Source organism: Dromaius novaehollandiae, chromosome 6, assembly GCF_036370855.1.
Source record: "Dromaius novaehollandiae isolate bDroNov1 chromosome 6, bDroNov1.hap1, whole genome shotgun sequence".
NCBI lineage: Eukaryota > Metazoa > Chordata > Aves > Casuariiformes > Dromaiidae > Dromaius > Dromaius novaehollandiae.
The window spans coordinates 22,965,083-22,977,619 of NC_088103.1; the positions used below are offsets into that span (position 1 = coordinate 22,965,083).

General features: G+C 36.6%; 1 protein-coding gene across 4 annotated transcripts in view; it reads right to left on the reverse strand.

Annotated features, from left to right (window-relative positions):
• Positions 1-12,537, reverse strand: part of ADK (adenosine kinase) — a 429,583-nt gene that overhangs the window by 41,162 nt on the left and 375,884 nt on the right. For all 4 annotated transcript variants that reach the window (XM_064513861.1, XM_064513860.1, XM_064513858.1 and 1 more), the window contains 2 exons: positions 8,375-8,410; positions 1,602-1,716 (listed from right to left, as the gene is read on the reverse strand). In XM_064513861.1, the coding sequence (XP_064369931.1) occupies positions 1,602-1,716; positions 8,375-8,410 (151 nt within the window). The remainder of the gene's footprint in view (positions 1-1,601; positions 1,717-8,374; positions 8,411-12,537) is intronic.

Sequence of the window (12,537 nt, forward strand, 5' to 3'; positions counted from 1 at the left end):
ATTACAAATGAAATGAAAGATCAAGCTGTATTAGAGGACTGCCTCTGGGAAATGAAAATCTTTAATTCTCTTTTATTATTGACATTTATTTGGCTGCCATGAATAACAACACAGCAAAGAGATTCAGCTATGCTTGTGCACTGAATAGCTTATCCCACGGCTCAAAACTGCCTTAACATTTATCATGTTTGCTTTTGTAGCTGACACCATTGCATACACTCTCTATCCATCTTGCATTTATCATGCATATAAAGTGCATTCTCTAATTTAAGTTCATTTCATAGCGAACAAACTGCTAAGATTAGCAAGTGTCAGTCCTCAAATAAGCTCCCAGTTGTAAAAATATCAAAGAAGGGATTAATGGATTTGTTAACAACTCCAGTTTGAAGAATAAAATAAGTACACAGTGAAAATTAAATAAGAGCACAGGAGGGTTACATATAAGATTTAGGTTTACTACCATTATTACTAGCTCATGTATAAAAACATTTTTATACTGCTATTTTTCAGCCAACTGTACAATACTCAAGTGGAGTGCCTCCATATGGGCCATTCACATAATGCAGTAACTTTCTGGAAGCAACGCTGTCATCGTTATTCAGTGAGATACACATACGCAGCTCTCAGTGATTGCTTTCTTTTCCTCTAAACCAGTTTGCAGCTAACGAAATATGGGAAGAAGCAAACTATAGGAGAAATCATTCAAACTGCTGCTAAGAATGATCTATAACGCAGTGACATACCTACTTAGTGCCTAGCCCTGCAGTCTGAAGAAAATTCTGATTTTGAGGCGAATATCATATGAGTAGGCACTGGTCCCTCAGGTGCAAAGCCTCCTCAACTTCACTTGATTTCCAAAGGAGGAATTCAACCTCGGGTAATAACTTACCTTGTGCAGGAATGAATGACTAAAATGGCTTGCCACAGCACATGTTTTTAATAGCTTTATATAGTCTAGAAGCATAGGTGGACAAAATTAAAGAGACTGTCAAAAGGTAGGCAGTCATGTTTATAATGCTTAAATCTGTGTGTCATACATCATCAATTTAGACAGCACAAACTACTTGTATCCCTGCTAGAACACCTTTTTTCCCACATATTCCTTTGAGAATAGAAGAGCAGACGGCTGAGAAAAGCTAGAAGCGAGATTTTCTGCTCAAAGCAAAAAAAGCCTGGAAATTCACTTAGTACTGGATTTCACTTCCTCCTTTTCACAAATGTTTAAATGTACTATACCGTCACACAGCTGTTCTCAGCAGGCATAGCGTGTTCTTGTTTGCAGCAAAGATGGCTACACAGATAAAATCTCAAGTCATAAAAATCTGAGTAAAACCAACTGGATCAATATTTTTGATCTATGTTATAAAAAAAGAACTTAAGATGTCTAGAACTAAATTCTCAGGCATTCCTGTGAAATATTAACTTCTCAAATTCAGAATCTTAAAACAGTTAAAAGCAGAACAGAGATGAGAAACACTGACTAACATCAGAAGGCAAATGCTCTGACCACCATTTAACAGTTATTATTTGTAAAACCTCAACTTGTAAGTGATTAACTAGAATATTTACTGCGCGCAACAACAGAGATTTGAAAAATATACCTGTAGCCATTATAGTGTCATCTTTCCCCTGGGTAAACACTACGATTCGTTGCCTTTTAGGGTTCACCTTTGGCAGGGCTTGTGTCTTCCGGGCTATCTCTTTAATGTCGTCAGTCTATTAATAGAGAGAAAGAAAATCCTTGTAACTGGCATACTGGAGCAGTGAAAGATTAGAAGTTTATTAGCAGATCAAAGATTTATCTTCTTATGGCTAGGTGTAAAATAGAATATATTGTCAGTAGAAGAAGATCTCCTAAAGGTTTATGTAGCACTATGAGGCCATTGTTTTTAATCCTGAAAATGATAGTTCAGCTATTCCAATTGCTGCAAAACTGCAAGCCTTAACAAAGGAATTACAGAGCATTTCCTAATTAGCAATTAGTGGGTTTCTTTGCTGCTGACTGGATTCTAACCTTACCTATCATAAAATTAAAAATAAAATTAGTAAGAGAATACTTTAGGTAAACTCTGAGCCTGATTTTCATCCAAGTTAGGCAGGTTTTATAGCAGTATAACCCCTCCAATTTCAGCAGAATTAGACATACTGTTTCTCTAACTTCCTTATAGCAGTGGATCTCAACAAGGAAGCTCACTGTATGCTGCTGAATGGCAGCACCTGAGAAGGAGCCCAAAGGAAGATGCTCTTTGCTTGCCAGCTGTCTGCACAATTGAGGGGAAGCAAAGGAAGGGATGAAAGCTATATTCAGTGGGACCATTTTGCTGAAGTAAGGCTAAGCTGCAAAAAATTCAGGAATCTTTGTTTAAAATGGTGCATGTAGATAGGAACAGAGAAATTGGCATACTTAATCAAACCTCTCATCCGTCCAACGTCTTTGACAGCAGCCAGTGTGAGATGTTTTATTTAGATGCAAGAGACCCAATAACAGCACAATCCGTCATTAGAATATTATCCTTCCTGTTCTCGTATTTTAGTTGCCCTATGACTTGAAACACAAGGACTGAATTTCTAATTTATTTAGTTTTCAATCTAATGTACTTACAGTTATTCTTGTTATCCCTATAAGCATCAAATCCTTTTACAACGCTACGTGGTAAGCTTTTGTTCTCAAATTTATCTCATGAGTGCGTTCCACAAATTAACTGCGGTATATGTAATCATATTTCTTTCCATTGTTTATACATTTTTTCTTTTTTTTTTTAACAGTAGGAAAAGTAAGAAAGACTATGATTTTTCTCTGTGCTACTTATTATGCCCCATTTTATTCATATCCTTGCTAAACTACATTATAATATTCTTTCCAGTTTGCTCCTACATACAAGCAACTGTAATGGAACACAGCAGATTGGGTGAGGGCCTATTGTTGAATATATGAAAGCATAATAACACTTTCTGCATTATTTAGTGTTCTGTTCATTATGAATCCCAACTCATTTTTAACACAATTACAGAATGAATAGAGTTCATTTATAAAGCTGTTCAGAGTGGTTTCAAGTCATTTACCAGAGTTGTTACAATTAATTTATATTATTAATAAATTGATTTCTATCTTCCAAAACCAACATGTACTGTTATTTTTAAACTTAGGTATAGCATGTGCAATTCTGACTGTAGCTGCTGGTTTCAACATGAGATTGCTTATTTTTCATCAGCAGCTCAGTTAAACACTTCAAGAACTCAAATCTGCATACCATTCAGTCCTGGTTACTTGCTGCTTTTCAATAATCCTGTTCATCAAGTCACTGACAGCACTTCCAGCTTTATTATTGACAGAGAATATGCCTGGGCTATATACGTATCAATACCTATTTAAGTGGGAATTATCTAGCTCTTCTGCAACATCCTCAGCCTCCCTTTGAGATCTCTCCCAAATCTCTGGTAGTCCGATGAGCCCGTTGATTGGTACACTTTTGTTCAAACACTAAAATAATTTCCTCTTATTTACTGGTCTCTTTAACTACCTCTTCTTCACATTCTCTCATATTTATTAATTTCCACATTCAGTCACCATTCCCTCATTTGTGTTTTTTCTACCCTTCTCATGCTCGGACTGTTCATACAAACTTTTAGAAGACAACTTCTTCCACCGGAGAAGAAAGGGGAGAACCTTGAACCTCTCTTAGAGGACTGTGAAGAGTGAAAAAAACCCATCTTAGCCTATCCTGAAAAGGCGAGGAGTCCCTTAAAGATGACAGAGAAAAAAAAATGAAATTGCTGCTCTTCTGTTTTGAAACATCTTTTTAAGAGGAGATGTGTGAATAGAGGGGATCAGCTGGTGGCACAAGCTGTTGAATAGGGGATAGCTGGAGAATTACAGCCCTCCAACTGGGTAATATGTAGATTTCTGAAGGTTCACCTAAGTCCTAAAGTATCTGAGGCCTTGATAAGAAGAGAACCATGAAACAAAAATACAAGAAAGCATCATGGAGATCAAGGAGAACAGGAGAGAGGCCTTTAGTTTTTGCTATGTATGAAGTGGTTATTAGTAACTTTATTAAGCACATTTTCAGGTGAGCAGAGCAGGCAAGGACATCAAAGAGCTTGAAGATATTTGTGTAATGTATTTACATTAACTTTAGATTTAGAAAAGGAAAATGAGGAAGTTATAATGCATGAAAATGATGTGAACAAGACAATTTCTTCAGTTTAACTGAGAACCAGGATGTACTTAAAGGAGAGAAAGAGGACCCTGAGGAAAAGGTTACTGAAGAATGATGGTAAAGGATGAAATAAAGTAGACAGTAAAAGAAAGTAAAGTGCACATGTGTTTTCAGGAACATTTAAATATATGATAAATGTGTAACAGTAGTAGTAAGGCATTTAGGGGAAAGAAGGCATTTCTAAACAAAAGTGGAAATTTCAAAACAGACGTTTAAAGACTTGTGACTGATTGTGCAGACTTTAAAAGTAACTAAACTATCTTTTTCTATGAGAATTAACTTACCCATTTTTACTCAAAATCACTTTCTATACTAAAATAAGTGGAAAGAATAGAGTAAAATAGAGCTTATATGGTGGAAGAGCTGCAACCTTCATGTTGAGGAGGCTTTAACTTTTCCACAATATATCTTTGCCTTAACATTATGCTATATTTTGAAGGTGCAATTCTGGTATTTTGTACTGTTTGAATATTTACAACTTAGGACAGCAGCTGTACTGTGCCTTTCATTTTATTATCAGGTAAACCAAACATCATGAGATGTTGTCATCTCCCATTTCTGTTCTCTATATACATAATATTTTCAAATAGCTATAATGAATAATGTTTCCTATTTACTTTGTATTGAATCGTACTGGCATACTTAGTGAGACTTTCTTATACATCTTGTACCTACAAAAATGGCTGAATGGTGGGACTGGACTGGTTTGTGGTCCTAAATCTTCTATAATGTGTCTCAAATTCACGGGATACTTTTACATATCTAATTATGCATTTGAATCTGATTTAAGTAGGCTGAAATACAAATCTCACAGAAGCAGGATTTGCCTATTAATTCTGCACCTGAAAAGCCTCACATGTGGCATTCTTTCCAGCAAGCAAGGGGAATATATGCATGTAAGAAAAGTACAGCTGATATGCCAGGCTTAGATAGAAGTACATGAAAGAAAGATGCATAGACCTAAAACTCTCACTACTGGTCAGCCTAAGTCTCCTGAACTTCTATGTCTCTGAATACATACACAATAGCTGGAACTATCATAGTCCTGATCTAAATAGGCATAAATGCACTGAAGCCAGTGGACCTGTGCACTCATTAAGACCTAAACTTGGTCCAGGGTACCTAAGCCCTACGATTTGGTTTCCAAAAAAATACATAGGAGATGTCTACCTCTAAGAAAACCACCTATTTGCATGGCAGCTGCTACTAACCCCTCAAGGACATATTATTTCATTCATTCTAATTCACTGTTTGGGTTTAAAGACAGAACTGAACCTTTAAGTTTTAAGGATTATGCTTTCTTAATTCCTACATACATTTAACAGAAAGTTACCAGCTTATAAAAGCAAAAATCCACAAACTTGCTCTGACACTTTTATTTGAAACATACTCCAAATGTCCAGCTGAAATTTACTGAAAACCATTCTACCCTTCACAGCAGAACCAAGTCCATGATCTACCTTGAGATAAAAACTGTGGTAATTATGTATTACTGGGGTGACTGCAGCATACAATGAGGATGAGGCACAGTCTTCACAGAGAGGTCATATTATTTATTTAATGTTTTTTAAACATCATAGAACACAAAATTCACAAACAAGAAAGCACTGACGCACTCCAGGAAGAGACTGCATCAGAAATAATGTTCTGCTTCCGATTATTACAGATAAGTGTCGGTCAGGAGATAAATGAAGGATATAACGGCCTTCAAATATCGTGACTGATTTATACAAAAATACCTCAGGTTTCAGCAAAACACAATGGAAGACTAACTCTTGTTAAGGTAAAGCAGAAAACAGAATACAAAAATTCCTTTGAATAAGGTTTCTCTTACCAGAAAAAAATAGATTTGCATCATGGAAGTAAGTATTTTCCCTTGCCTATGACAAGAAGAATTTTTATCTTCAGAAAGGCCATATTTTTCCGGAATTTGACATGACCAAATGTCTTTTTTTGAAAATTGTTTCAGATATACTTAACCCAATCTATATTTAAAAGATGCATTTAGTCCATATAAACTGCTGAAATAGTTGGGAGATAGAAAAGGAGAAGACATAAAAAATGCTAGTCACAACACGTTTTCCACGTTAAAAGACATTTCTGACTTTCTAAAATTTTTATGTGAAAAAATCAAAATTCTTTCTAGGCTGAAATTCAAATGCAGGTTCCAGCAATTTCTAATCACCTATATCTTGCTTTTTGCAAAAGTCCTTTACTTTACTCTCCTATGCATTGCAAGTTCCTGTTCTCAGTAGAAATTGCAGAATCAATTTTACAAAATTGTGAAACTTGCTGGAAATGTTTTCTTTTTTTTTAATTGAAAGGCTAATTGAAGTTATGCTAGTTTTTCTTAAGATATTTCATTAATAGTGAGGGTTTTTTTTTCTGCCTTCACGTCATAATGAGAAAACAGGACTGTGGACACTTATCAAATTTTACACATCTCTGTCAGTAAACTTGACACGCGAGTTGTTGCCGGGCAAGGCGGTAATAAGACATACATAAGATCATAATCATTGTGCACTTTACTGATATGCTGTAATCAAATGTGGCAGATTTAGGATGTTCAGAAAGAACTGTGCTAGAATCTATAAGCAAGCACTAATGGAAAGGTTAATATGATGGTAGTTAGCAGGCACCAGCAAAAGCAGTTTGTCACTAGAACTGAATTTAAACCAGGAACATTCAAAGTCTTTAGCTCAAGGGGGCAATAAAAATATAGAATGGGTAGACTTAATACACTACTTCCTTTCTTTTTTATTGTCTAGCTACCAGAGGGTACCAATAATTTGTTATGCTTCATATTATATTTGGAGGCATCTGTGAAATTCATTCATTTGATAGAATAAACTGAAAGTGTATTTTTATGCTAACAATACAGATTATACAAATGAAAATTGACAGTGATAAAAAGTCTTGATTTCTACAAAGCAGCCACATGAATTTATGAAACATACAATGAAATGGGACAGCCCACAGTTTTAATATCTCAAACACTGATGGCATTGATGTACCTGATTGTGCCTGGTTTTAAAGAAATCTAAATTGCAGAACAAAAGCTGTCAGTTTTTCCTCCTTTTTGTGTATGCAACCATCCACACACAGAAGTGGCATGTTCTTATAGTGATGTGGTTTGAATCGCGCGGCTTCTATTATTTATGCAAATGGGTGTTGAGCAGTCAAACTCCTATCTGTTCTCCTGCACTGCAAACAAATCAATTAAGGTGGGTCTCATTCCAGGGAGAAAGTATGTAAAAGGATTTATACGCACACACTTCCACAATTCAGATTTCAGTAAGATCGCTTACTATCTTTAAAATTGGTATAATTCTTATCACACTAATTATAGTGTTTAAAAATTGTCCATTTGAAGTCAGTACTAGAGACCAATAGCTGACAGCTCTCCAGATTAAGTTATCTGAATTTAGCCAATGAGAGAAACTATAAAAAGGCTTAGGCATTCAAATAAATACATCAAGATGATGAAATCAAAAGCTCTGAAAATCACTGTAAAATCAATGGTGTTTACTTCAAGAAAGTAGAGGATTATACATTTTTGAGAGCACAGATGGAAAACACCAACTTGAATATGTTTTAAAACAAAAAATCTGCACTACCCCTTCTAAAAGGAGCTGTTTGTAGAAGCACGGTTTACATTAATCAGTATCTAACAATTTTATATACAACCTTTCTAAAATTCATTTGCATAATGATAATCCGCATATGGCAAGGTTTAAGTTATTTAAGCGGTGTTATATTTCACTATTTAGTCTTGCTTCACCACTGCTTTAGCAGTGAATCCTTATGGAGTGTAATGCAGCTAATGAGGTAGCTTTTTAACTGAACAAACTGACAGGTCCCATATCTGCAGAGGCAGCTTGAAACCGTGCCCAACCTCTCGGCTTCCCAAGAGGCTTTTCAAAATTCAATAAATAACATCTGTAGGCGATGTTGGGTGCAGACCTAGCAGAGTGCGTCATAACACTGAGCTGGCAGAACAAAGAAACCATGACGACTGCCAAGTTTCCATGGCAACCGCTGCGAGGCTTGGAGAGTATAATAGCACATCAATCATTGTCCAAAAGAACTTCATTATCAGCAAGAAAAAAAAAACCTTTAGGATCTGTTTAGTGTGCAATTGTGGGTTAACTCACCTCAAAGCCTTGCTCTCTAGCAAAAGTGGCAGCTTCCTGAAATAATAAAAAAAGAACAGTTAATTATAAAGTGCTAGATAATGAAGAAATAACACATTCTGAAACTCATTGAGCCAGTTTTCCTTTTACGTGATTATCTCAATATGCCCATATACAGTTGTTCAATTTTGATAGTTGCACCAAAAGCTTCCCCCTCCTTCCCTCGAGGCCAGCAACAATACAGTGTCAACACACTTCACAAGTTCAAACGAAGAACACACAATGCATCTTTTTTCAAGGAGAGGAAAGTTACTTCTGGATTTAGGACTTTAACTAGGAAACCACTATTTCAAATACAGGCGAATACAGACATGTCCTTAATTAAAAATGTAACATATCTCCATTTGTGTGTTATACTTCCTGGGCTATACGTTGTTAAGCCATTTTAAAAAATCATTTCATCTACTGTGCATTAAAAAAATAGGACCTTTGTGGTGGAATCAGATGAGCATTTAAAAATAGTCTGATGTCTTAATCACTGCTTTAGGCAATTTAACTATGTTCTTTTCCTCAAAGAACAGAGGAAACATCAGAGTATCAGAATGTCCTCGTTTCTTATTTATATTAATTGGAGCAATTAAAATCTGTTTTGAAATAAAAGCAAGGAGACAGAAGACAATAGCAATGTTTTTCCCTCGTTCACTTTCTACCTTAACATTGCAAATACTACAGACAACATCAAAGTCTTTACATTGTAACTTGCACTCTTCCAAATTATCTTTGCCAAGTAATATTAATAGATGGATAAGACTTGAGCCAGAATAGTGAGTTGATCCAACTAAATAAAAACTACCGTACCAAACCATTTAAGGGAGTGTGCCTAGACAGACTGCCAGCATCCCTATGACAGCTTTTTAGCAGCACTGTGGAAAATACATACTTGTGGACCTATATGATCTGCCAATTTGGGGGCAATATAAGAATCTGAAGTGGTGCAATTGATTATAACAACAGTAAGTTGAGGTTAATAAAATGTGATAAGCTGAAAAGCACAACTCCTCAGGCTGCTTCACTGCAGAAACATAAGGCTGACCGGGTTAGCCTTAGCTGATGTTGACAGAAAAACTGAATCATGGTCCTGACAATTGGGTGCGGGCAAGGTTAGCCACTTTGACAATTTACTTACAATTGAATTCCTTCTTGTACATCACACAGTCAATGACATTTGCTAGCCTGGCTGTCAAGATGGAGCGTAGGGTTCAAAGATATCATGCAGTGTTTTCCTAAACCAGCATGTGATTAACAAAGCCTATGCTCATATGAAAAAAAGCAATCTGCAAGCTTCCACTGTAAAGTGATGCACTTACAATGAACTGCAGTGCAATCAAGAAAGCCTCAGATGGGACTAGGACACAGAAAAAACAAAACCCACAGAAATAAGGGAGCGATAAGCTGTGCGGAGAATAAAAAAACAAACTAAAAATTATGTACTGTAGCCAAATTACTTCTTTAACCGCGGGTTTTTGGTCATGCAATTGAAATCGGAAGTTACACTGATCTGTCCTAAGGGGGTTTCTTTAATGCCCCAGTGCAACAGGACATTAACATCTGTGTTAAACTATTGTTTGGCCAGGAAACTGGACACCAGTACATTCTTACATCTGTGAAATAAAAGGTGTTCCAGTTAAGTAGTATTTCCTTATGTGGGAGACTCTGAGAAAATTCATCTTAATTTTTTGCATTGGGGTACCCATGCAGAGCACATGTGCTTTGAAAGACCTGGCCTTTTCACAAGAAAGCACAAATGACTGCACATTTGTTAAAAAGTATCTCATTTTGGAATTTGCCTGTTAGCCTGGTCTACTGCCCAGCCACACGAATAACGGTAGCTAGCATACAATCACAGATTTTCCTGCAGTTGACCTCTAATCTGAGGGTGTCCGAATGCACCAAAGAACAAAAGCAATCCGAAATTTCTTCTCCCCTCTCAACCAAGCCCCAAAACAACTCCTGAGCAGTCTCTGGCAGTAAGGGCTGCGCCCACGGCTCCTGAACAAGAAGCATCTCTCAGAATAACACCCTTCTAAGAATTAAGACCTTTCTTGTAAAAAGGATAGTAAAGCTCAAAGCACATGTTGGGAGACTACAGTTTGGTGCTTGCAAAATGGTGAGAAATGTTAGGCAGGTCTTGAATACCAGGGACAGTTCAAAGTAAATTAAGCAGATAAAAGCGAGGAGAACCTTTTAGTATCTATTCACAATAACAGTGAGAACAGGAAACAAGCAGACCCCATCTGTGCAGCCCTAGGGCACCTCATACTGAGCTTCACATATCTAATAAAGCAGTCAGGTTAAAATCTAAGTGGCTGTAACATGTGGAGGCTGCTAGGGTTACAACGGCCAGCCAGGGCGTTCCCTAATGCAGGTGATAATCAGTATGATAATCACTATATTTACAGGCTTTCCATTTTATATCTGACATCAGAAATCACGAAGAAGGAGGGATTAAGGAAATAAACAACCTACACAGAGGCTTTACCGCTCCCCGGAGAATGCAGCATTTTCATTCATGCATGACATGCGACAACAGCAAAGCAAAACAGCGACAGAACAGGATTTTCTTAGGAGGCTTCATTCCACATCAGGAGTTCTTTCAGTTCTGATAAACTTTAGACATTATTCCCTCATTACTCCAACTCAGGATTTTCAGAGCTATTTTCCTTTATGGTCTACAACGCAACATATCATTTCGTAAAACCCTCCCCCCCACCTTTTTGCTCTTTTATACTAAGTAAATTTATAAACCTCATGCTCCTTTTTTATACCATCTTTTTACTACCCACGACAGCAGATTTATTGCTGTACCACTTAAACTAGAAACGGGATTTGTTAATAATTACGAACCATTATTTGGATCATGTAGTTTGGGAAAAAATATTCCCCAGAAGTACGGTCACACCGAAGGAAACTCTGTGTACAGAGTTATTTAATGGCAGTAACACAATGTCACCAAAGTCAACACACACCCTCTCTTTGCACAATGCTGAGCAGTTTACACAGGAAAGTGAGATAAACTAAAGAGATAACAATAAAAAAGACAACTTCCGTTAGTGCTAGTTTTGCTGTTATGCTAAAACTCCCTTGCTAGCCGGAAACTCTTTCCATTCTTGCATGTATTTTATTGCTGTTGGAGTCTCGGCATTTATTAATTGGAGCCGCCTATAATCTAGACTGAGCCTAATTGTAACAGGACTTGTTAAAATTCTGAGCCCTTTCATCACCAGCAATACAAACTATTTGTTTATAAGTAAACAGAAACATACCCTCCAAACACAGAATTCATTAGCATTTACATTACTAGGAGTATTCGTTAACCCCCTGCGTTAGAAGAATTTTATGATTATAGACTTAAGATGGCTCAACTTCTGTAATTGTATGTTCAGTTTGCCATAACACTCAGTAGCAAAACTGTATGTTAAATATACTCGGCACATTCATTTTTTTTATTGGTACCAAGATTATATGATGGCTTGGTCAAATTATACTCAAAATGATAACAACATGCATGTTGGGTTAAATTTAATCCATGTAGGCCAACATAAAACTCTTGCAGTTCCATTCAACAGCATTTAAAACCATGTATTGCTCACAAAGACTGTTTCAAAAGCACCACCAACAGTATTATCTACAATACACATTTTAACCTTTATACAGAGAAAAAGAGCACTGTAAACTAAATTTGCATTTCATTGCTGAAATCAACATTATCTCATAAAGAAATGATAAAACAGCAGGACAACAATGATACCCTTGCACATGAATGCATTTCCCATAATCACACACGAAAGCAAATGCAGGGACACCAAAGCTATTTTTTTTCCCCAAATCCTTCTAGACAGAGGCAGCATCTTGTAGAAGTACCTATAACTCGCTCACATTTGATAATACTTCTCTGTGCAGGTCTCTCCAAATCTCTCTTTAATTTATCATGGCAAAAAGGAAAAAAAAAAGGCAGGGAGTAGAGGATTACTGACAATAAGGGAGTTCCCACTGCAGTAACTGTAAGTTTCTGTACTAACCAGGTAAGTCCAGGTCAGTCAAACCAAATTAAGCCCTGCTCACATTTTCAGGAATATCATCCCCTTCCTTTACATAACAAATCTATGAGTCGGTGAATTCACTCT